At 34.5% G+C, this 23009-nt stretch overlaps 1 protein-coding gene across 1 annotated transcript in view; it reads left to right on the top strand.

Annotated features, from left to right (window-relative positions):
- LOC103275163 (CUB and sushi domain-containing protein 3-like) overlaps nt 1–15531 on the top strand; it is a 715868-nt gene extending 700337 nt beyond the window's left edge. The window contains exon 13 of the mRNA XM_008072573.2: nt 15070–15531. Within this exon, the coding sequence (XP_008070764.2) occupies nt 15070–15205 (136 nt within the window). The 3' untranslated portion in view covers nt 15206–15531. The remainder of the gene's footprint in view (nt 1–15069) is intronic.
- The last annotated feature ends 7478 nt before the right edge of the window (nt 15532–23009 follow it).

The following is a 23009-nucleotide window of genomic DNA, read 5'->3' as shown; positions in this document are numbered from 1 at the left end:
CATTTGTTTCCAGGAATCTTTTTATTTCTGTCTTGATTTTAATGTGGACCCAGAAGTCGTTCAGCAGCATGTTGTTTAATATTCACGTCCTTGTATGTTTTGGGAAGATTTTATTGGTGGTGGCAGTATTTATTTGTATTGCACTGTGATCTGAGAAGATGTATTTCGATCTTTTGAAATTTTCTCATGCTTGATGTATTTCTGAGAATGTGATCAGTCTTGGAGTTTGTTCCATGTGATGATGTGTGGAATGTATACTCAGTGGATGTTGGGTGAAGTGTTATGTAGATGTCTATCAAATCCATTTGATCAAACATCAAGTTGAGAGTCTAGATCTCTATATTGATTTTTTTGCCTTGATAATCTAGCTAAAGCAGGTAATGGGGTATTTAAGTCTCCAAATATGATTATGTGAGAGTCAATGTCCTCTCTTAGTTTTTTTAGCAGTCATTTTACAAAACTTTGTGCTCCTGTATCAGGTGCATATATGTTTAGGATTGATATTTCTTGCTGGTGGATTGAGCCTTGTACCATTATGTAGTTTCCTTTCCTGTCCTTTTTATGATTTGAAGACTGCTTTGCCTGTAATTAGAATAGGTTCACTTGCCCTCTTCTGTTTGCCATTTGCCTGAAAGATAATTTTTCCTGCCCCCACCTTTGATCCTATGGGTGTCCTTGGCAGTAAGATGTGTTTCCTGGAGGCAGCAGACTGTTGGATCATGCTTTTTAGTATCCAGTTTGTCACTCTATATCTTTGCAGTGATGCGTTGAGTTCATTCTTGTTCATTTGGTTACTGAAATGTGAGAGTTTATCCCTATCATGGGGTTCTTAGAGTGTTGCTTTGTTTCATTTTTACTTTTGTATTTATATATGTATGTATTTTCATTTTTGTGAGTACTCTGTACACTCTGTTAACTGTGCTTGCTTGTACTTTTGTGGTGGATATGACCATTCTTTTTTTTTTTTTTTTTTTCCAACACCTTTTTAAGCATCTTCTTAAGGGCTCTCGGGAGGTGGCATAGTCTCTTAGGGTCTGGAAGTCTGGGAAGGATTTTAGTTACCCATCACTGATGAAACTTAGCTTGGTAGGAAATTCTTTGCTGGGATTGCTTATCTTTAAGAATGTTAAAATTGGACTTCGGTTCCTACTGGCTTGTAGTGTTTCTGCAGATAAATCTGGAGCAATTTTATGGGTTTTCCCCAGAAGGTAGTCTGACCTTTCTCTCTCGCTGTCTTTAGGATTTTTTCATTCATGCTTATTTTGTGGAGGTGGATTACTATGTGCTTTGGGGATGGTATTCTCCTATGATATCTTGCAGGAGTTCTCTAAATTTCTTGTGTTTGTTCATTTCTTTGGCTAGATGTGGGAGGTTTTCTTGAATGAATTCATGGAATACTGGTTCCTTGGTGTTTTCAGTTTCTCTCTCTGCTTCAGGGATACCAATCAGGTGCAAATTTGACTTCTTGACATAGCTTCACATCTCTTGAAGGCTCTGCTAAAAGCTTCTTTTTAAACTTTTGTTCTATGTTTCTTGACAAGCTGGGTTAATTCCATATTTTGGTCTTCAAAATATGCTCTGCTTGTTAGTGTGTTATTTATTTCCAGGATGAAGTTTTTCATTTCCATTATTTCAGAATGGGCTTTTTTGAAATTGAACACCTCTACTTTTACTTTCTGTACAACTTCAGTGAGTTTTGCTTCTAGTTTCTCTTGGTTCCTGTTTACTTTTGCCATCTAGTCTCTGATTTCTGTAGCCAGCATTTTGGGTAGATCATCCTGGGGGCTTTCCATTGTTTATGCTCCAATAGCTGCTTTTTTGGTACTGTCTCTTTAGGACTCTGATGGTTGCCTAAGTTTATTTGTTAATTATTCCTTATTTGTGACAGACCTCTCTTCACTCTCTGTATTTTCTCTTTTGACTTAAAGCTTTGAAGTTAATCAATTACCCTCTGTTCTAGAGTCCTTCCTGTGGACCAATATATGTCTCTCAGTGAGAATGAGAAGCACTCACATCTGCTCCTTGCTCTACCCTGTTTCAGGATTCTGTCCTTACAGAGCTTTTCACCTACCGTTAAACTTGTTGGACAGTTTTCCAAACCAGCCGCACTTCCCCCCCCCCCCCCGCAGTGCTCTGTAGGTAGCAAGTGGGGGAAGTGGGTCTCCCATCTGCTAACTATAGCCTACAGCCCAGGCACCTTCCCACTGACAGAGCCCTTGGGTATCTGTCATGTTTCACCCTCTGTGTTCAGGTTTGCACTCCACTCTTGAAATAGAATGAATTTGGCCAGGCTCAGTGGCTCAGCCTGTAATCCCAGCACTTTGGGAGGCTGAGGTGAGTGGATTGCCTGAGCCCGCAGGTTCGAGACCCATCTGAGCAACTTGAAGAGACCTCATCTCTACAACAAATCAAAAATTAGCTGGGCGTGGTAGTGCACACCTGCAGTTCCAGCCACTTGGAAGGCTGAGGCGGAAGGATCGGGGGAGCCCAGCAGGTAAAGGCTGCAGTGGCCAGGAGCAGCCACTGCATTCCAGTGTGGGTGAGACTCCAACTCAAAAAAAAAGAGAGAGTGAATTTTCTGCAGCTGCAGAGATAGCAGACACCACTCTGCTAGGACACAGAACTTGAGAAGATCCTTCTCTATCTGACTGGGGGGATGCCACCAGCTGCTGGTGATGATTATTTGCTGGGTTCACTCTGTAGGCAGGTTGCCTATGAATCATCAGTCCAGCAGAAGGCCAAACTCACTATGGCTGCTCCAGTGCCAGTCTTTCTCCCTTTCTGTTTGAACTGCAGTTGCTCAAAGTCCTGTGCCAAGCTCTGGAATCTTCCCACATGGGACTGATGATGCACACCCGACCGGTAGAAGGTGAACCATCCCAAATGTTCTCAGTTCACACATCCACTTTCATCTACTGACCAAGTTTCAGTTTTTGTGCTAGCCTGCACACCTGGGGGATGGGGCGTGCAGATTTCCATGTCTACTGTGGCTTTCTGATTTCTGTGTGTTCAAAGAGACCTTTGTTAAGTGCAGGGTGTGTCACCCTTCCAAAAATGTTCAAAGTGCTTTTGTTTATTGTCAGTTGGGTCCCTACTCTGCCTTGCTGGGCGAGAGTGGTGCCAGTCTGCTGTTTCATAGTGTCCATGTTCAAAAATTATCTTTTATTCTGAAAATACTCCTGGAACTTTTGTGAATATGCACTAATGTTAGAGGACATCTAATTGAACAAACCTTTTGAAGAAGGTGAAAAATGCTGGTGATATCCAAACACTATTTTATTCTACAATTTTGAAATTCAGATTTCTTTTGGAAAAATTAGTACAATGTAAAATCTCGTTCTCAAATGTATGGTAGGATAGGCTTACAACACTTTTCCCTGATGATTACTTTTTAAATACACACACATACACATGTGCACTTCTGACTTAATATAGATTTATGGAAAAGTAGCTGTGTTTTTATTAAGCTTATACACAGATGACAATTACTACTCTCAGTTCATTAAGCCCCATATTTTGACATTCTACTTTGTCAAAGGCTTTACTTATTTTTTTTTATTTTTTTTATTTTTTAGCTACTCAGCAATTCACATTTTCAAAATCTAGGCCTTGCTCTTTTTGGTATCGTACTAGTAAACATGATAATTTGCCTTGAACAAACTCTCTTACATCAAGGGAATTATACCTTCTCAGATTTGCTCTTGACTTCAATAAATACCAACAAACACTATTTACTAATGAAAGTAGGGAATATACTAGATTAGCAACAAGGTGATATTTTTAGAGATTAATGGTCACAGTGCAAACAGGGGTTGGATAATTGACCAGCCAGAAAAATCGTTAATGCAGAGCCTTGTTCTCACTGTTAGGCGTTAACAGGAATTATAATGGGAGAAAAAAATTATTCTGCACCAAGATACACTTACTGTGACATGTTAGCATTTAGGGTATCTTAGCAAACATTAGCATGGACATGACTTAGCATGGAATGCCTTGAGGTATAGAATTTTGTAGACCTACCTACGAACTTCAACATTCACTGACACTACATTTAGGGAAAACAATCAAACTTACAGCAAAATTTATCTCATAATATGGATGAGATTTGATACACAAACATCCAGATGACCTGCTATTGGGCAATATATGCTTTTGGTCATCAGAATTACTTTAGGACACAATATAAAAATAATATCTTCAACATTTTGATTATTGGCAATACATTATTATTCATAAGGGATAGTTTATTCTGTATGACTAGGTATTATTTCTTCATTGTGATTATTGTTACTTCAATCTATTGTGAAAACACTGATGATTTAATTGAAAAAACAAGGATTTATTTCGGCTTTGCTTGGGTTTGTTTTACATATGTGTGTATTTATTTTTGCAAGCATTTAATTGTCTAAAATAAACTAAGAAAATTTTTAGAAGTGTTTTTCCTTTTTTACTCAGGAATATTTGTATTTGGGTTAGGTATTTCAAAAGTGGTTTAAAAGAAAGAATTCTGATAAAATATAGAGAGAGCATCTAAATAAACTGAATTTTTTCCCACAAATACTAAGTATTATAAGCAAGATCTTGTTACAAGTGCTAATTATATGCAATTAAGTATCTGTGGGTGGATACAAAGATGTGTGTACTAAATGTTGACCTTCAAATTCAATTTCCTAAAAATAAACCTCAACATAGAAATGTATTTGTAAAGGTAATAGGAACCATGGCAAACATTCTCATACACATTATGCTTTTGAATTAGCTACAAATTAAAACTACTGAAGTCCATGTCCATAAATGAAGTTAAATTATTGACTATTCAGTTAAATGAGCTAACATTTATATTGTCCCATCATTCAATAGTTCTTAATATACTTTGATTTTAAAAACTTTTTCCCCTTTGTTGACCCACATTCTCAATTGTCACTTTGCTGTGATGTTTTAGGGCTCTGTTTTTTAATCTAATTTTTTAAACCAATTGTTATCTGTAGTGAATTGCATGTATTCAAAATACACATATACATCATTTTTGGTAACATTGTATTTGAAGAAACAATATTAAATGCAATTCCATGTGAGACAAAAGTTGCATATTCGATAATACATCAAAACATGTTGGAACACAGGATTGTTGCTGTTGCCTCTACTTGATGCACCCATATGCCTTGAGAGATTATAAAGAAAATCAGGTATGGAGCCTAACAGAAATTTAATGGCTCCGTCCTTTATTTAATATTCTGTTTCAGTCCTTGAGTAGTATTGAGTGCACTTATTTAGGGCTTTATCTCTTTTATTCTAGCATAAAGGGGCTAACTAGGAAGATTAGAATGTATTATGAACTCAGTATTTTAAAAAAAATTTTAAAGACTTTTTAAAAGATTTTTTTTTTTTATGAAGTTGTGGGGTACAGTTAAGGGTTAGGTATACCGACAAAGGCTTAAAAGTTTTTTTAAAACTATTTTTAAAAATACACAAATAATGAATTCAAAAAGTTGTATTAATTATGTTACAACTATTTGAAGATTCATATAAGTCTCATGAGAATAATCAAAGAGTCCTTTCTTCCTCTGTAGCTCCAAAGCATCCTCTGCTGTCATGGATCACAGTTAAGTACAGACTTGTCCAGAGCAGATAGATGCTACTATCTGAGCCTAAAGCCAGGTCTCTGAGAGGATTCCTATAGAAATTAGCTATTTCCCAGTCTGCAGGCTGTCTCCCTGCTCTCTTGATGGTTTCTTTGACTTTGCAGAAGCTTGTCAGTTTAAGAAGGTCCCACTTGGAATACTACGCAGCCATAAAAAAGAACAAAATCATGAATTTCACAGCAACCTGGATAGAACTAGAGTCTATAATACTGAGTGACCTCTCACAGAAACAAAGATCCGAGTATCACATGTTCTCACTCATATAATGGACCTTGAACATCCAATGTAATACTATAAGAAAATGACCGATGGTACTGGGAAACTATGGGGGGGGGAGGGAGATGGGATTAACAGTCGCAAATATCTGTCTGGGGATGGGGAAACACCTCTTATCAACAGGGTGCCTGAATGAAACGTAATTGTATACCTAACCCTTAACTGTACCCCACAAAATCATGATAAAGAATATTGATTTAAAAAAAAAGAAAGAAATTAGCTATTGAGGCTGCATGCGAAGAACAGGGTTTTAAGTGAGATATACGATGTTGAGAAAATATAATTAAAAATAAAATCACCTTTCAACCCAGTGAACACTCTCCAAGAAATATAGAGAAGAATGAAGCCATTCTCTACTGAATACAAGCTAAACCAGTCTGTGATGTGTAACCTAGGCATTTAAGGAGATTTCAAAAAGATTTTTAAAATTTGCCCTTTTATATAGCCAGGCAAATATAATCAATTACATCCATATTAATTATCTTTATCAAAATAAAAATATTTTTATCAAAAGAAAAAATATATACGTCTATCTTTATGACAGGCAGGAAGTTATATAATGGAGCTTAACTTTTGGTGTAATGACTTTAACTCTTTGTGAAACAGAGACACAGGGTACTGCCTTCCTTGATGTTCCTATTTCAAAAATGACTCCAAGACCTCTAAGAAAGACATTCTTGTGATGTAAAACTGGTAAGAGGTTTATTTAGCTTGCAATATATTTATACATATCTAAAAAACAAAAGAGAGAGAGAGAGAAAACGCACTGACAACTTCAGGTTTTCTCTACGAAGTGCTAAAGAGAATTAAGGTTGAGGGAGTTTTTTTGTTTTGATGGTACCAGTGGGAATCTTACATTTTTTAGAAGTTTTAACTTATACCTACAACTTTTCCTTTTTGTTACTATTTTATAATAACACTACAATATTCTAATTATCCATATTGCTGTTTCAACCTTTCACCAGGTAGTTTGCAGTCATCTAAATATACAGTAAATTCATAGTAAAACACAAAGCAAATAAATTATCAGAAATATAACAGGATGAATTTTAAAAATTAGTATATTATTAGACTTGAAGGAATATTATTTAAGTATATCATACCAATGGTGAATGATCAAAGAAGATTCTTGATTGGTCATGGTTTTGAGAGCATTTCATTAAATATGGCACAAGACATGGTCTCTGAAAATCCTAAGCCTGACAAACACTAGGTCAAAGAGGAAAAATATCATACTTGCTTGCAAGGGACCTCCTAATTTTTGAGAAGGCTAACAGTAAAGTTATAGGTCATTTTAATTCAACATATTGTTAAATCTTAGCAAACAAATTTTATTTATCTCATAGAAATCTATCAGTAATTTCATAATGACTGGATGACAGTAGATATAGCATAACTTCCTCTCTCTAATTCATTATGCTTTTTTGTCCCAAAAGAGAAAATCACTCATATTAAGAGAGACTTTACCACTGCCTGAACATTGACATTTATAGAGGGAAAGACTTCAGGCCATCCAACATTATATGTGCCATAGCAAGAAAAAATATTTTACTGTTTGACGACACCAATTCTTTGAAGTCTAACTGCTATCAAGTTTCTAATTAAGTTGATTGGGGAAAACTGCCACATGTACTTAGGAGTAGCCTGTATATAATTTTGCTGACAAATAACTTATCTCTTTAATATGTTTTGAATAATTTTATCTTTTACGTAGGCATTGTAATATTCTAGTGTCTTTAGAGTTCCTCTTAGATGAATATGTTGATGACACAATATTATTAATCAAGAAAATAAGAATTAGTATAGGGATTATTTTACTAGGTAATTACGTCTTTTATTCAAAACTTTTTAGCCGCTTTTCAGTCCATTTTTCAGCTTACTTTTGTGAAGCATGTTCTTGAAAATTAATCAAAGTTTCTTATATTAAAAATGAGGCTTCCAAGTTTGGAATCGATCACATTTTAACAGTAGCTTTTGCAATTCTGTCAACAAAATCATTGTCTTTGTTTAATTATTTTTTTCATTTTTTCCATTGTGAGCTCTACAATGAATTACTGACTTGAAGGGGCAGTTGTACAGTCTCTGATAAGTCAGCTATTAGTCTTCCATGACATGTTTCACTTTCCCTCCAAGTTCAGAAACCTCAATTTATACAAATTTGCTATCTTATATGACAGACACCAAACACATTTTTTCTTCCTATCTATCTGTCTATCTATCATCTATCTGTCTAGAATTGTAGCTTTTGTAACTACTATTAATTTAGCTGCTGCCACCAGCTTAATTATAAGCAAAACATAAGCTTCCCAAATGTCATAAGAAGTCATCACAGAAAACAAAGACCTAAGTTGGGCTGTTGTTATCCCAAGTATATGATCCTTCAGTAATCATTATTAAATTGGCATTATGAACAAGAGTATATCATAAATCAGGTCAGAGCTTAGTGTCTTTTTATATTACCACTGAAATACAATCATGACCATCTATTTGAACAGGATCTGCTAAAGGAATCACACAATTTGAGATGTTGCATCTCCTAAGTTCAATATCAGAATTAATACTTGCTTTAACTAGTCTGATGGCCTACCCACAAATTCTGGATTTTTTGGTATTTGTATGAAATCTGTCACAGCATGTGGGACTTGTAAGTGACTAAAAGTAAGGGCTTGAGCCTTTTTAAGACAGTGTCTGCTGCTGTCACAACATTCTGTTATCCAAGAGCCACTGTCTCCAAAAGAATTGAGAACTGTCTTATTGGTATGTGATCTAATTCCAACTTTTGAGTTAAAATTTCAAAAGCAGTGCCTTAGTTTCATGACCAAAAAAAAGGAAATGTTTCTCAAAATTTGTAATCTTCAAAGTTGTGACTATAAGCCTTATGTCTCACCTCCCCCTCCCTTTTTTTTTTTGATAGAAATGGCCCTCATTGTTTTTGCCCAGGCTGATCTCAAATTCCTCACCTCAAGAGATCCTCCTGCCTCAGCTTCCCTACTTACTGAGATGACAAGCGTGAACCACCACACCCGGCTATAATCCAATTTTAATTTGAACACTTCTTCAGATGCTACTGACCAAATAAAAGAATCTCAATCACTCAATTGTCCCATCAGAGTTTTTGCCTCCTCTGCAAAAGCTGGAATTCACTGTCTATAATATCCTACTATTCCCAAAAGTTGCAAATTGTTTTTGGTCATAGAGTATTTTATCTTTAAAACAAATTGGACTGACTGCTACATGAGGCATCAACAGATGACCTACATATTTTATCACAGTTTGGCAATATTGCAGTCTCTCTATTGAAGCCTTATGTCCTTGTGAAGGGGGAGTTGTAACAAAGCCAAAGTTTGGTTTTGTGCTGCTCTTTAGTTTCTTTGTCTAAAGCAAATCATCCACATATTGAACAGTTACACATCTTCCTAGGTGGACAAATTTTTCTAGGATTTTCTGTAAATGATTACAGAAATAGTAGGAAGTCCAGAAACCCTTGAGGAATCCTTTGCCATAAGTACTGGCTACCTTTATAAGGAAAAAAGCAAACAGGAATTTAGACTTGTTCACCAGAAGAACAGGGGGAGAAAAAGAATCTCATCGATAAATTAGAGAAAAACTTTGCACAGGGTGGTACCAAAGTAAAAGTTCTAGTGTTAGGAACTACAGGCATTAATGGAACCATAAATGTTTTACTTCTTAAGATCTTGTATAAAAGTCAATCATCATTATTAAATTTACCTCCTATTCTTAATATGCAGTACAAGTATTACACGAGTGCCCTTTTAAAATTATCCCTTGTCTTTTTAATTCCCTGATAATTGTTCTTATTTGTTCTATTGAAGCCTTTGATAAAGGGTATGATTTGATACATAGCTACTCCCTACACTTTTTATAAGCCATTTCTGTTGGTTCTGCATCTCAATCTATTGGTTCTGCATCTCAAATTAAACTCATCGCTAGGACGCTAAGTGATGAGTTGATTTGTCTCAGCTCCAGGTACTTATCCCACACACTGAGAGACTGAGAAATGGCCATTCCCTTTTATACCCCTTTTCTTTCAGAAGGCACTCAGTAACTCTATACCTTTTTCCAGGGAGTTCCACAGACACCTCATATGGAATATAGAATATGGTGGCCTTAATTTGCCTAGCAGTGTCTATAAGTTTGTAGGAGAAAAGTAAGAAAATATATTCTCCAATCTGAGGATCTATTTGCATGGGGACCACAGAAGGAAAGGAAAAAGTAAACAGCTGACTCAAAATACCGAAAACCTGTGTTGATCTATCACCAGATGGAAAGTAAGACTTGTCTGAGGAAATTGCAGAATAAGTAACACCAGTATCTATGAGAAAAATTAATAATAAGTTAGCCTGAGGGAAAGTTGTTGAAATGTATATATCACCAGTTTCCAGCTCTGAGATTCATTTAATCTGTCAATTTTAGGTCATTTTCAAATTATTCCCTAGCCTTCTAGGTTTTCCTGATTCCTTCCCCCCCCCCCCCCCCGTTATTTCTATATTCTCTGGAGTCTTTTTTTTCCCCAATCCCTCTTTCAAGTCCTTGCTTCTTGCAGTAATGACATAAGGTTTTGTCTTTTTCCTTTGCTCTTTTTATAGGTTAGCCCAAAGTGAGTGTTATTTCCTGTAGGAAATATTATAACTGAATAATTAACAGTCATTTTAATTTATTTCTTTCTTCTTCATATTTTTAGACCACTCTAAAACTAAGTAGATGCTGCTAAGATTTGAGTCTGTGCTTGCCATCCTCACACCTTTTCCCTAACTTGAGTCTGGATAGTCATCAAGGGACATAAGACAACAGTTCTGAACTTAACCCGAATTCATGCCAGGAAATTCTGAGAAAATCTCAACAAATTGTTAATGGAAATTAGCAGAAACTGCCTGTTTTCTGTACAGGCAGTTTTCTGTACTGCCTGTTTGCAGTTTTGCTCAGCTCACTTTTAGAGGAAAGGCTTCAATACAGCTATGAGCAATCCCTTTGAGTAGGTCTCCAAATCCCTTAGCTCTCTCTTAGTTGTGGAGGATGACAGACAGTTGTCTGTACCTTGATTGATGCATTGAGTCGTCTTCTGGTCCCCAACATGCCTGCTCCATCAAGCGAGAAGAGTCTGCTGGTTGCAGAATTCCACACTGCAGCCTGTGCACACCCTCATGCATGGGGCTGTAAACTGAAATCATACTGCAGAAGACTTCTGCAGACTTTTGGGAATCAGGGAAAAGAATCTTTTATTTGAGCAACAGCAGCTAGCAAGTAGGCTTGCATAACTTCTCAGCACAGCTTCCTTGGTGACCAAATAGGAAGAAATGATTTTCCTCACATCATGACAATAAAACGTAGCATTATATGGATTTTCGCTTCCTTCCCATGTTAGTATTTTTCAACCTAACACTTTTTTCATCTTTTTCTACATGACTAGTGAAGTTGAAATCTGTCACCTTCTTGTGGAGACAATCTTTTTTTTCTAATTTCTCAAGTATTCCCTAATCATGATCCTTTATACTTTCTGCTTTCTTAGATACGTGGTATATAGATGACAAGGGACTTTTGGGAGTAGAATACTAAATCACTGAGCTTGCTCAGGGTTCGGACATGAGTCACACAACTCTGTATCCTCAAACAAATCAGGTAATTTATTATCAACTAAAGAAACTGTAGCTTTGTCATTCTTTGTACAGAAATCCAGTGAGAAAGAGAACCACATGACCAAAGGACGATTGCATCCCTCTTTCCAGGGGGTCTACTGAGGCAGGGAAGGATAAAGAGACACAGGGGAAACAGAGGGAGTCAAGACAGCAGAAGAAGGGAGAAGATGATTGATTCAGTGAAAGTGCCCTTAATTTTTACATTTCCATTTCTATTCTTCTCAATCTTCTCTTCTGGCTATACAAATTATTTTTAACTTTTCTCTTAGAATGGTATCCATTCAATAAATACAAGCAATTCATTATCTCAGAATGAGGTCCTTCTAAGAACCCTAAGAAATTTTGAAAGACTAAAATGCATGTCTGTTCTAAATGTAACAGAAAAATACTAGCTGCTGAAGAGAAAAAAAACTGCAGGCAAAATTCCTGTCTTCTCCTATTTTTTTTTTTACAATCAAAGTTAATTGTGATATTGATGGGATTTGAGTCCAAATTACATGTTTACTTATTAATAAAATTTGAATTTAATGAAGATAGTCATCCAAGTACTATCCCAAAAGAGCAGAGCATTGGAAAGGAGACTTTATAATTCAGGATCTTTTATATGACTGCTATGGGGCCAGCGGACCTTCAGTTCCATCTGCTCAATTCAAGAGCTGCCATTCATATCACTTGTTCTTCACCAAGGGGAAGTATGGTTAAAAATGAAATCTTCTGCCAACCTAGTGAACTGTCTAGACAAAATGTAGAGAAAATGAGCAGCATACCCATCTCTGCAAAAACTAATAAATAAATAAAAAACTTAGTTGAGAATGATGGCTTGTGCCTGTAGTTCCAGCTACTCAGGAGGCCAAGGTGGGAGGATTGCTGTAGGCTGAGGCCAGGAGTTTAAGGTTGCAGTGAGCAATGATGACACCACTGCACTCTAGCCTGGGTGACAGAGTAAGACCTGGTGTCTTAAAAAAAAAAATAGGAAAAAATGAAAGATTTTTTCCATTAAATAAAGATTAAGACAGACTGTGATATGCATCATAGGATATCTCTAAGGATATTGCAAAAAAAGAGAGAGATAATATATAGCCAGGCTTATACAATCCATTACATACATGTTAATTGCCCTTATCAAAAGGAAAAATAAAACATTTTCTGTCTTTCTGACAAGGTGCAGGTTACACCTTGGCACCTCATGGAGCCAAGTGCCTAGGCTTTAGCTCCCACAGAAACATAGAGACAAAGTATCATTCTCTTAATGATCACATTTCAAGGAGGTGGCTCCCAGGCTCCAGGAAAGAATTCCTGGGATGCATAACTAGCAATAATCTTATTTAACTTTTCAAAAGTTCTACATACATCTAAAATAAACAGAGAACTTATAATTTCCAGTTTTCTGTAACATACTAGGGAGAAGTGGGGGTGGACTTTTATTTTTTTAAACAGGAATGAAATATATTTTAATTATTTTTTTAAAAAATTATATATACCCGTACACCAGCAATGAGTTGGAAATTAGGTAAAATCAGAACAATAAGAGAGAAAGTTCACAAAAGATCAACCTAGCTTACATGTGTTAGTTGTTCATATGACCTAACAAAATACCATTCCAGAGGTTTCAGGCTGATCAAACAACTCAGAACTGAGAAGTATATAAGATTTAATAAAGAAGAATAATTGAAATTTTTCAGAAAAACAATTTTTACTTTGAGATAGTTTGTTGGCACATTTGATTTGGTGTCACCGACATGCGTGCCATATAGACTTAAGCTCTCATACCCATTTCATAAAGGGTCTACTTTACTTTCTGACCTGCCTCCGAGCTTGACTTCTTGTACTTGCCCATTAACCTGCATCTTCCTCTCTACTTTAGATCAAAATGCTAGTACCAAGAACGCATCAATTTGAAAGTTCATGTGCCAGAAAGTTTAATTGAAGATGTTTCAAGTGATAGGATGTGTGCATGTATAAATAGACACTTGTGTATGTGTGCGTGTTTTATATTATGATAATTTTTTATTTTATTTGGCAGAAAGAAAATGAATATAATCTAAAGTGCCATGATGTTTTATAGTATCCTACGTCTCACAATGTTCCCCAATATTATATATAATCCCATAATTAAGTAACACGGTTTTATCAAGTTTCTCTGTGATAGATTCTTATAAATTTTGTAGCACTGAGCACTGGTGTTTAGCTGTACTGCAAGTGGAGTTTTCTGATGTCATTTTAACAGTGTTATTTGTGACTAGTGATCAGGGTTTTGCTGTCATGACCACTTTGAGACTGTGGTCATCCATGCTGCCCTCTGCTGGTCTAATTTGTAGCCACTCTCCAGGAGACATCTTTTTTTTTTTTTTTTTGAGTTGGAGTCTTTGTCGCCCAGACTGGAGTGCAGTGGCCGCTCCCAGCCCCCGCAGCCTCGACCTGCCGGGCTCCGGCGATCCTTCCGCCTCAGCCTTCCGAGTAGCCGGAATTACAGGCGCACGCTACCACGCCCGGCTGATTTTTTGATTTATTGTAGAGATGAGGTCTCGCTGCCTAGGCGGGTCTCGAACCCGCGGGCTCAGGCAATCCATTCACCTCAGCCTCCCAAAGGCGCAGGATTACAGGCTGAGCCACCGAGCCCGGCTAGGAGACATCTTTTTAATGCTCTCTTAAGAGTGCCCTTTTTATTATGAAAGGAAACGTTGTACTTTCCTGATGTAATTTCCAGCAGTCTTCATGATTTAGCATTAAAGTAGACAAACATTCAGTACTTCTTCCTTCAAAAACCTATCTTTTCTGAGGGTAATTTAGAATCTCCTATCAATATGGGCATTTACTCTTCAGTTAGTCCATTCCCCGCCCCCCTTTCTATTCCTGATAGACTTTTCCTCCCAAGGTTTTATTTACTTTTTTGCTTTCATCCTTTGTATGATCCTTGGCTTCAGTTCAAATATGTGAGTGCAATATTATTAATGACAGAGGAAACATGAAGTAATTTCCCTTCTTATGGCTATAAAATTGTACATTACAATGAGAGATTATTAGTGCATAGATTCAATTATGCTGCATCAAATTAGTAACATATTCCTTTAAGTAAAATGACTTACAGTAAAATATATATGATAAGGGCAGCCTATAATATAGGTGCTATATTTTAAGGCCTGTGTACTTGACATTAGTATTGTAAAGAGTTAGATTATACTCCTTACCAGTGTGTCTGTTATTTTGCACAGTGAATACTCTTAACAATATTCTGTAGTACAGCATTCTGTAAAATTTGGCAGGTTGAGATAACTATATCTAGTTGAACACATAAAGTGGTTTTTTAAAATAACCTTCATCACTAAATTGTTTAGTTTTTTTTCTTTTCTGTTACGTCAATATATAATCCAGTAAGTTTACCTGAAAATTTTTTGTTTTTCTCTAGTGAAGCATTGTCAAACCCATTTGTCTCATAATGTGCATGCAGAGAATGTTTTAATAACTCATCTCTCTCTTTCTGTCCATCTCATTCTTAGGCTGACTGGGAGCTTTGTACCAGACTTGATAGTGAGCATGAGTAGCCAAATGTGGCTGCACCTTCAAACAGATGAAAGTGTTGGATCTCTAGGCTTCAAGGTCAACTACAAAGGTAATGATCAATTGCAACTGTAGGAAATATGTTATCTTAGGGCCACCAGAAAGAATATTTTTAAATTCAAGTTTAATTGCGTCTACAAAATAAAAGTTTTTCATAACACAACCAAGAAACATTCTAACAGATTTTCTCTTTAATTTAACTATGAATGTTGATTTATCTTACCTTTATATAAAATTAGTTTTTCCTTTAAAATGTGTCAATTTTGTATATTTGTATACATAAATTTCTCATATTTCTCTCAGTCCATTGAACTATCCCTGTGTTTCAGTCACTGTAGATTCCTAGCCTTTCCCAGAACAGACCATGCCACTTCATACACTTTTAATCAGTTTCCTGGCAAAAAGAAAATGAACTAGTTATTAAATAGCTAAATATGAAAGTATAGAACCTAAATCCCCTAATATTCCAGGGTAATTCTTTTGTAATCCATCAGTTATGTAGACTATAGGCCAAAAATCTGTGAAATTGCTACTGTCCACCCGAGTGCTGGAAAAGACACAGAATAATTATTAATTACATGTGTATAACAAAATACTCTGTTTTGGTTTTATGTATTGGAGATAGATGCAAGCCCTTTGAAATCATGAATATCTTTAACACAGGTTGAACCTCAATTAAAAATATATATATATGTACAGTGTACTTAATGGAAATGAAAATTTGCAATTTTGACTGAAAAAATACATGCCAATAAATTCAAATAGAATCTATGCTTTAAAAATGAAAACGTAAAAGAGATCATCAGAATGTTATGCTGCTTGAATTTGTTTATATAACTACTGTGATAAAAATCATCATTCTTTACCTTATCAATTAAACAAGACTGTGAAAAATATTTTACTTGCATAATAATGATTTTTAATCAGAGTGTTCTCTTATACACACTGGCATGCTTTTGTTTGGACACATAAAAAAACATGCGTGATGTCAGGGAGACAAGACACATTCATTCTGTGTTTTTTAAATTGTGACTGAATTTGGCATTATGGTAGTTTGAATTGTTCAGGAAATCTGTATAAATGTCAGGTTTACCTTTTTTAAAAAGGTTAGAAGGTTAGCCTGATTATAGTTTTTAATATATTCATCCTCAATTTAAAATCCACGTCTATTTTCCCAGTAAATAAAACAAGGTTAGACTGACGTGATGGCTCACATCAATAATCTCAGAGCTTTGAGAGGTGGAGGCAAGAGGATTGCTTGAGGCCAGAGGTTCAAGACCAGCCTGGGCAACTTGTCGAGCCTTTATCTCTACAATAAATCAAAAAATTTGCTGAGTGTGGTGGTACGCCTGTAGTTCCAGCTATTTGAAAGGAGGAGGCAGAAAGATTACTTAAGCCTAGCAGGTCAGAGTTGCAGTAGCTGTGAGCGTATCACTGCACTCCAGCCTGGGAGACAGAGTGAGACTCTGACTCAAAAAACAAACAACAACAATAGCGAAAGAAACAAAAACAGCAACAACAAAAACGGAGTTTCAAAATTTGAAGAACAGTCAATTTATGTTGCAAGTATCTATTTTTGGGGTATCTTTTTTCATTTTTCCCCCTTTAAATGGCTGCATGAACCTGGAATCCTTATATTTCTCTTGTTTTTATGTTCTTCACCCTATGAAGGTTACCAGCCAGAAAATCTTTAGTCATTTAAACCTTTGAAGTTATATTAATCATTAATGATGATGCTCCACCAAGAAACACAGTTATTAAAACTCATGAACAGGTAGGAGCAGCAGGAGAGTTGTATCTATACTTACACAGCTCTTTCTCTGTTGCAGTTCAAGAGCGGGAAGTACATTGTAAAGTCGCACAATTAAGCAGTATATTGCTCTATTTCTGCTGTTTCAGCAATAGTAATTTTTTTAAAATTTCCCTAGGATCTACATATGTTATATACTGCATGAATTGTCGAATATGGAAAGAACATCCAGATACTATCTCTTTCAGGAAGATCATAATACAATGATAGATAATATAGTGTATACAACCATTCATATACAAATATTCACAGAGATGAGAAATTTGAAACCAACACAAGAAATTCTAAATGAATAGTGCCCCAATTTTTCTCCTTCTTTTCAGTCTTACTTCCTCTGGGCTAACCTACGCATTATTAAGGGTGATCTTCCTGCATCAGGGGAGTGATCATATTACAATCCTGATTAAACTCTTTCTCTACATTTTTCTTGTCCAGAGTTAAATTCCAAAACCTCCACAGATTTTATCCTCCAGCTTGCACCATTCTGCTTTTGTCTTTCCCTAAATTCCATTTGCATCAAACTATTCACAATTCTGTGAATCCAGCTAGTCGTTTCACACCTTTGCCTCTTTGGACATTCGGTAAATTCTATCTAGATCACTATTCTAACTCAGTACCTCCCCACTCATCCTTCAAGATAAAGTTCAAATATTTACTCTTCTGTGAGGCCTTCCTTAACTCTACTCACCACAGAAGACCCACTTCCTCTCTTTTATAAAGTCTGTACCATACATACTGTATAACCAGATAAGGAATATGTCTTGCTTGTTTTTGTAGTTCCAGTAGTAGCTTCCTTGCTATGGCATCATAGATAATTAACAATTACTTATTCAAATTAGCTGAGTAAGTGATTTGACCTATAAAAATGAGATAATAAACGGCAAAATATGTCCTCAAAAGTTTAGTTTACCATGATGTTTTTTCTACTGTGAAAATCACGTTTTTCCATTCTTCATAATTTAAAACCTGAGCTCAAGGTTGAAGTAGGGTTTATTTTGAGAAGTTTCAAATTTTGATGTGCGCATAGCTTCAGCAAGTTCACCTACTAAAAATAATTTTCATAATTACCATGCTCTCTGTTGAGTAGTGTGTTGGTTCTAAATGGAACACCTGCTAAAAACCTTTCCAGGTTGATCTAAAGATATCTCCTTTTACTGTCATCTGTAGATTTTGCATGAGATAGCATTAAATGCAGATTCCTCTAAATTAAATATATATATTATGTAGCTTGTCTCTTAACATTTGTCTCTTGTTTGACATTTTAAACAAGACTTAAATATGTAATTTTGAACTTGATTTTTGCTGTGTATTTTTATTCTTTTTAAAAATTATTTTATTTAAAAATGTGGGTTACAAATGAGGTTTAGGTACATATGTGGTCATCATACAATTAAAGTGTGGGTACCTTTATTGATGTTATATGCCTCCCCTGGCAGTGTCCCACTACTGCCAATCCCTTTCTTATGGTATTATAATAAATGTTCAAGGTCCACTTATGAGTGAGTACATGTGGTACCCAGATCTTTGTTTCTGTGATAATCACTGAGTATTATACACAGTTCATAATTTTGTTTTTCTTTATGGCTGCATAATATTTCATAGTGTAAATGTATCACATCTTTTTATCCAGTCCTTAAATTGTTTTGCTAATTACCTAAAAGACTATTTTTGAAACTTGATTTTAAAGAAAATAAGGTTTGAAGTGAAGTTTTTGTTAGAAATTCAAAATAGAAAAAAGATTAAAATTTGGGCTGTTCTGGTGAAATGGAGATGAAAAGAAGTCTCGGTACCCCCAATTGGTCAGACTGTTTCTCTTTCCCTCTGAATGTAGGAAGGCCCCTAGAGCTCCAAAAATCTTATTTTGAAAATGACTGTTCTGTACTATTGATGAAGAGACAAAAAGTTATCTGTAAATATAAAATAATACATAATTGCCTAATAGCATTGTCATTAACTTAAGAATTCCTTCTTTAATCTGTGGAACTATCAGTGTTTTGTTTTGTTTTTTCTATACGGTTTGATTTGTGCCTCTCTTAAAATATAAAAAGACAAAAAATGCTGCAAATTAAGAAAATAGTCTTTTTTTCAGTGCAATTCATTTTTACTCAATTAGGATTCCTTTAATGTTCATGTACATGGCACATTACTAACATGCAATAGCAGAAGTGGTTAAAATACCACAGAACTCTTGAGAAGTTAATGATATTCCTAACTTTGTAAAATCAATAACATCTATGTTTGTTATAACAAGTCATGGTCATCCTGATTCATAGGAGATGTTTGTGTTTCCAAAACTATAATTCAAGATGTGACACTAGATGATTCTGCTGAAATGGAAAAATAGCATAGAGATCCACCTTGTCCCATTAAACTTTGTGGCATTAGTTTTGTTCGCTTGTTTTTATACTGTCATTATTTTAAATAAGTATTAATCAGAATGGAAGAAAAAAAGATGGTTATTTCCAATGGACACTTTAGCATCCATTAACACTGTACTACCTTTTGGATAAACTTTCTTTTCATTTTATAAAGCCTAAGGAACATTAAAGTGATAATCAACAATTACTAAAAGACTTGTATGTTCAAATTATTTAGCCTACATTAACAAATTAAATCTCATTAGAACAGCAAGAGGTAAGGATTATTACTTATTTTTACACATGATAAAACTGACTAGGATGTAAAGACCGTGATAAGAGGAAGTTTGTTCTGTTTTGTTTATTGCTGTAATCCCAGAACCTAGCACAGTGATTATAGTAGGCACTCAGTAAATATTTGTGGAAAGTATGAATGAATCTATGAATGAATAAACATGAGCATTTGATCATTAACATATTGCAGATCACAGTTGCAATTCTAAATTTGTTGACTTCATTATTTTTTTGCATTCTGCAATAGTGCATCCTAGGTGATCTTAAGAGGGTTTAAGGAGCAACAGCTGGAGACCCTAATCAGCATGAAGAACATGAGGACACCAAAATATTGAGTTAAATTACTACACTTATTGTCTCTGCCACTACACATAAAAATAGAATGTATGCATATGCATGTGTATACACACACACAATTTTAAAATGCCTGATTTCAATTAGGAGATGTTTGTATTTTTAATCTCCATGTGGTTACTTGGTATTATTTAAGAATATTTAGTGAGAAATCTTAAAAACTCATGGCAGAGGCATATAAAAAAATCCCCAGCCTTCACAGAGTTCTAAAAGTGATAATGTCTCCTCTTTTTAGAAATTAGAAATTATAATTATTGGCTTAACTTTCAGCTATATGATAATGCACATCCTCAAAAATGTCATATTAATAACTGACATTTATTGAATGGTTACTAGTACCATGTTTTGTAAGCACATGTATAGTCTCATTTAATTACTGCAACTCTATAAGATAGGTGTCCCTACTGTATAAATGACATAATTGCGTCACATCAGGTTAGGTAATTTGTTTAAGATCACATGGCTAGTAAGTGACATTATATGATTTCCAGCTCTGTCTTTAAGAAAAATGATATTATTTCCACAAATCTTAGCTGCAATTTAAATATATTTAGACATTTAAATTTTGAAATAGCTCTCAACTAAAGTACACGTCTACAGCTTAAAATTTTGATGAAGACATTTGGTTTAATGGAATGATCTACAATTTTGAAAAAGCACATTTTCATGAAGATTATTATTTTTCTAAAATATTTAGAATCATTCATTTTTATGTTTTAAAATTAACTCTTATTCTATTTTAGAGTGGAGTATTAGAAATTATATTACTTGCCAAAATTCAAGTATTTAATTTAGTAATTAGGACAATAGGCCAGTGGTAAGATGTACTGTTAACAAAATATAGCAATTAGAACATTAGACCAGAGATTAGATGTATTATTAACAAAAATTTAAAAATTAAACAATTTGTCACAAGGGTTTGTTCCAGAGTTAAGTTTAATTGCAATTAAAATTTTTGACTTCTGTTAAAGTGTTTATTTAATGATGAAAGTGTTTTTTAAAAAAATCCATCAAGTAATGTTTTTGGAGGTTGATTGGAACATTTTATAGGCAATTTCTGATAATATTTTAATTAATAATTTGTACAGTACAGAATCTTAACATAAACCATATAAGCATTCATATATTACTTTCTTATTTTTATAAACATATACATCTCTTCATTTTCATTTTTCTCACTTCTTTTCTCTCTTCTCTCTCTTCTCTCATCTATCCTTTCCTTTCTTCTTTCTATTGCTTTTACATTTTTGTCTGAGGTAATACTCTACATATTACTCCCCAGCTCTCTTTTCACTTATCAATATATCATGCCTGTCTTTCCAGCCAATACATATAGATAGGTAGCATTCTCATGAATGACTATACAATATTTAACAAAATGAATATACCTTAATTTAACGTGAATTAGTAATTTAGGTCATTGTCTTTATTATAATATTGTGATATTGAAACAAATGTTTCTTTACTAATAACTAAACGTTGTTTTTCTTTTACTGGGAAAGTAGATTTCTGGTGTTTTTCTCTTTCAAGATGAACAATGAAGCCATGTCTTCCAGGTGGTATAGCTACAATATGATGCTGCTTCCTTGAGCCTGTGTCCCACAGGGACTATGGAGAGCACCATTTCCCACTAAGCCTGTCTTCCCTGTCTATATAGTGTATGCAGTATGAGCAAGAAATAATTCTTTTGTTTACCCTCTGAGTTATCTGGGTTAATTTGCTATACTGGCATAATGTAGTGTATTTTGACTGCTACACAAATAACTTAGTCTACTCTTGGCCAGTTTTCTTTTGGGTAGTCAGTTTATTCTTACCAAATTGTAGGCACTTTGGGCATATAAAAAATATTAACCTTTAGTTTATGATATACATTGCAAACATTTTTTTCTCAGTCTATATTGATTCTTGGTAATTTTCCATACCAGGATTTTTACTTGATTTTGTTGTGATCACTTTTGTCATTCTTTTTTTTAATGTCATCTGGATTTGTATATATGTTATACAGTTTAAAAAGATTTTGTCAAAGTTAACAGTATATTTCCTTTAACATTTGTTTACATCTCAAACTTTATCTGAAATTTATTTTTGAATGTTGATGGTGTGTTTTCTTCTAGATGTAAAGATAATTTTGTCAACACTATTATTTAGGTCATCATTTTCCCACAGAATTGAAATTTCACATTTATCACATAAATTTTCATTTGAAATTTTGAATAGATTTTCATTTGAATCTACATTTGAATCGATTTAACTATTTTTTTCTGCCAAAATCATACTCTTCCAATTTTACCAGTTTTGAGGGTTTTCTTTTTGATATATCTTATGGGCAAATCTCCTGGCTACTATTCTATTTCTAAATTTTTACAACAATTCTTGTGCTTTTATCTTCCACCTATTTTTTAACAATACTTTTCTTGAATGACATTAAAAATCTATTTGTTATTTGTATTAGAATTTCATTAAAGTTATACATTGATTTGGTCTATATAGGTACTCTAACAAGTTATTATTACTATTACTGTTACAAAGAAAATATATTTATGTAGTATATGGCCATATTATTTAATATTCCTGTTAATTTTAATTTTTTCTTAATTAAGCATTGTAATATTTGGGAAGACCTTTAATCAAACAAATTGCAGAAAACCTAAATGATAGTGACTTAGGCAAATATGGGTTTATTATTACCACATGACATTTCTAGAGAAGGGTAGATGCTGATGTTAACATTGTTTTCTGAGACTCGATTACTTGTTATCATCCTCCTCAACTTTCTTAGCATACTCATCTTCATGCTCAATGTTATAATATTATTTTTGACAAGTCTATTGTAGAAGCAAGTTAGAACCTCCCAAATTCCATTAAATTATAATTATGAGAGCTGGCATTTTTGTCTCATTCTTTTGATGGCAATGACTTCGTTATTGGAACATTTAATATATTTGATGAGAATATGTTTAAAAAGGTTTTATGATGTCTAGGGAATTAAAATATATTTAGTCTAACTTTAATCAAACATTTTTCTGCGCCTATTGACATAATCACATATGTAACTATGTCACTC

Source organism: Carlito syrichta, unplaced genomic scaffold, assembly GCF_000164805.1.
Source record: "Carlito syrichta isolate Samal-C Ts95f unplaced genomic scaffold, Tarsius_syrichta-2.0.1 Scaffold315349, whole genome shotgun sequence".
Classification (NCBI taxonomy): Eukaryota; Metazoa; Chordata; class Mammalia; order Primates; family Tarsiidae; genus Carlito; species Carlito syrichta.
Note: the sequence above shows the minus strand (reverse complement) of the source record. Positions and strands in the feature narration are given on the sequence as shown.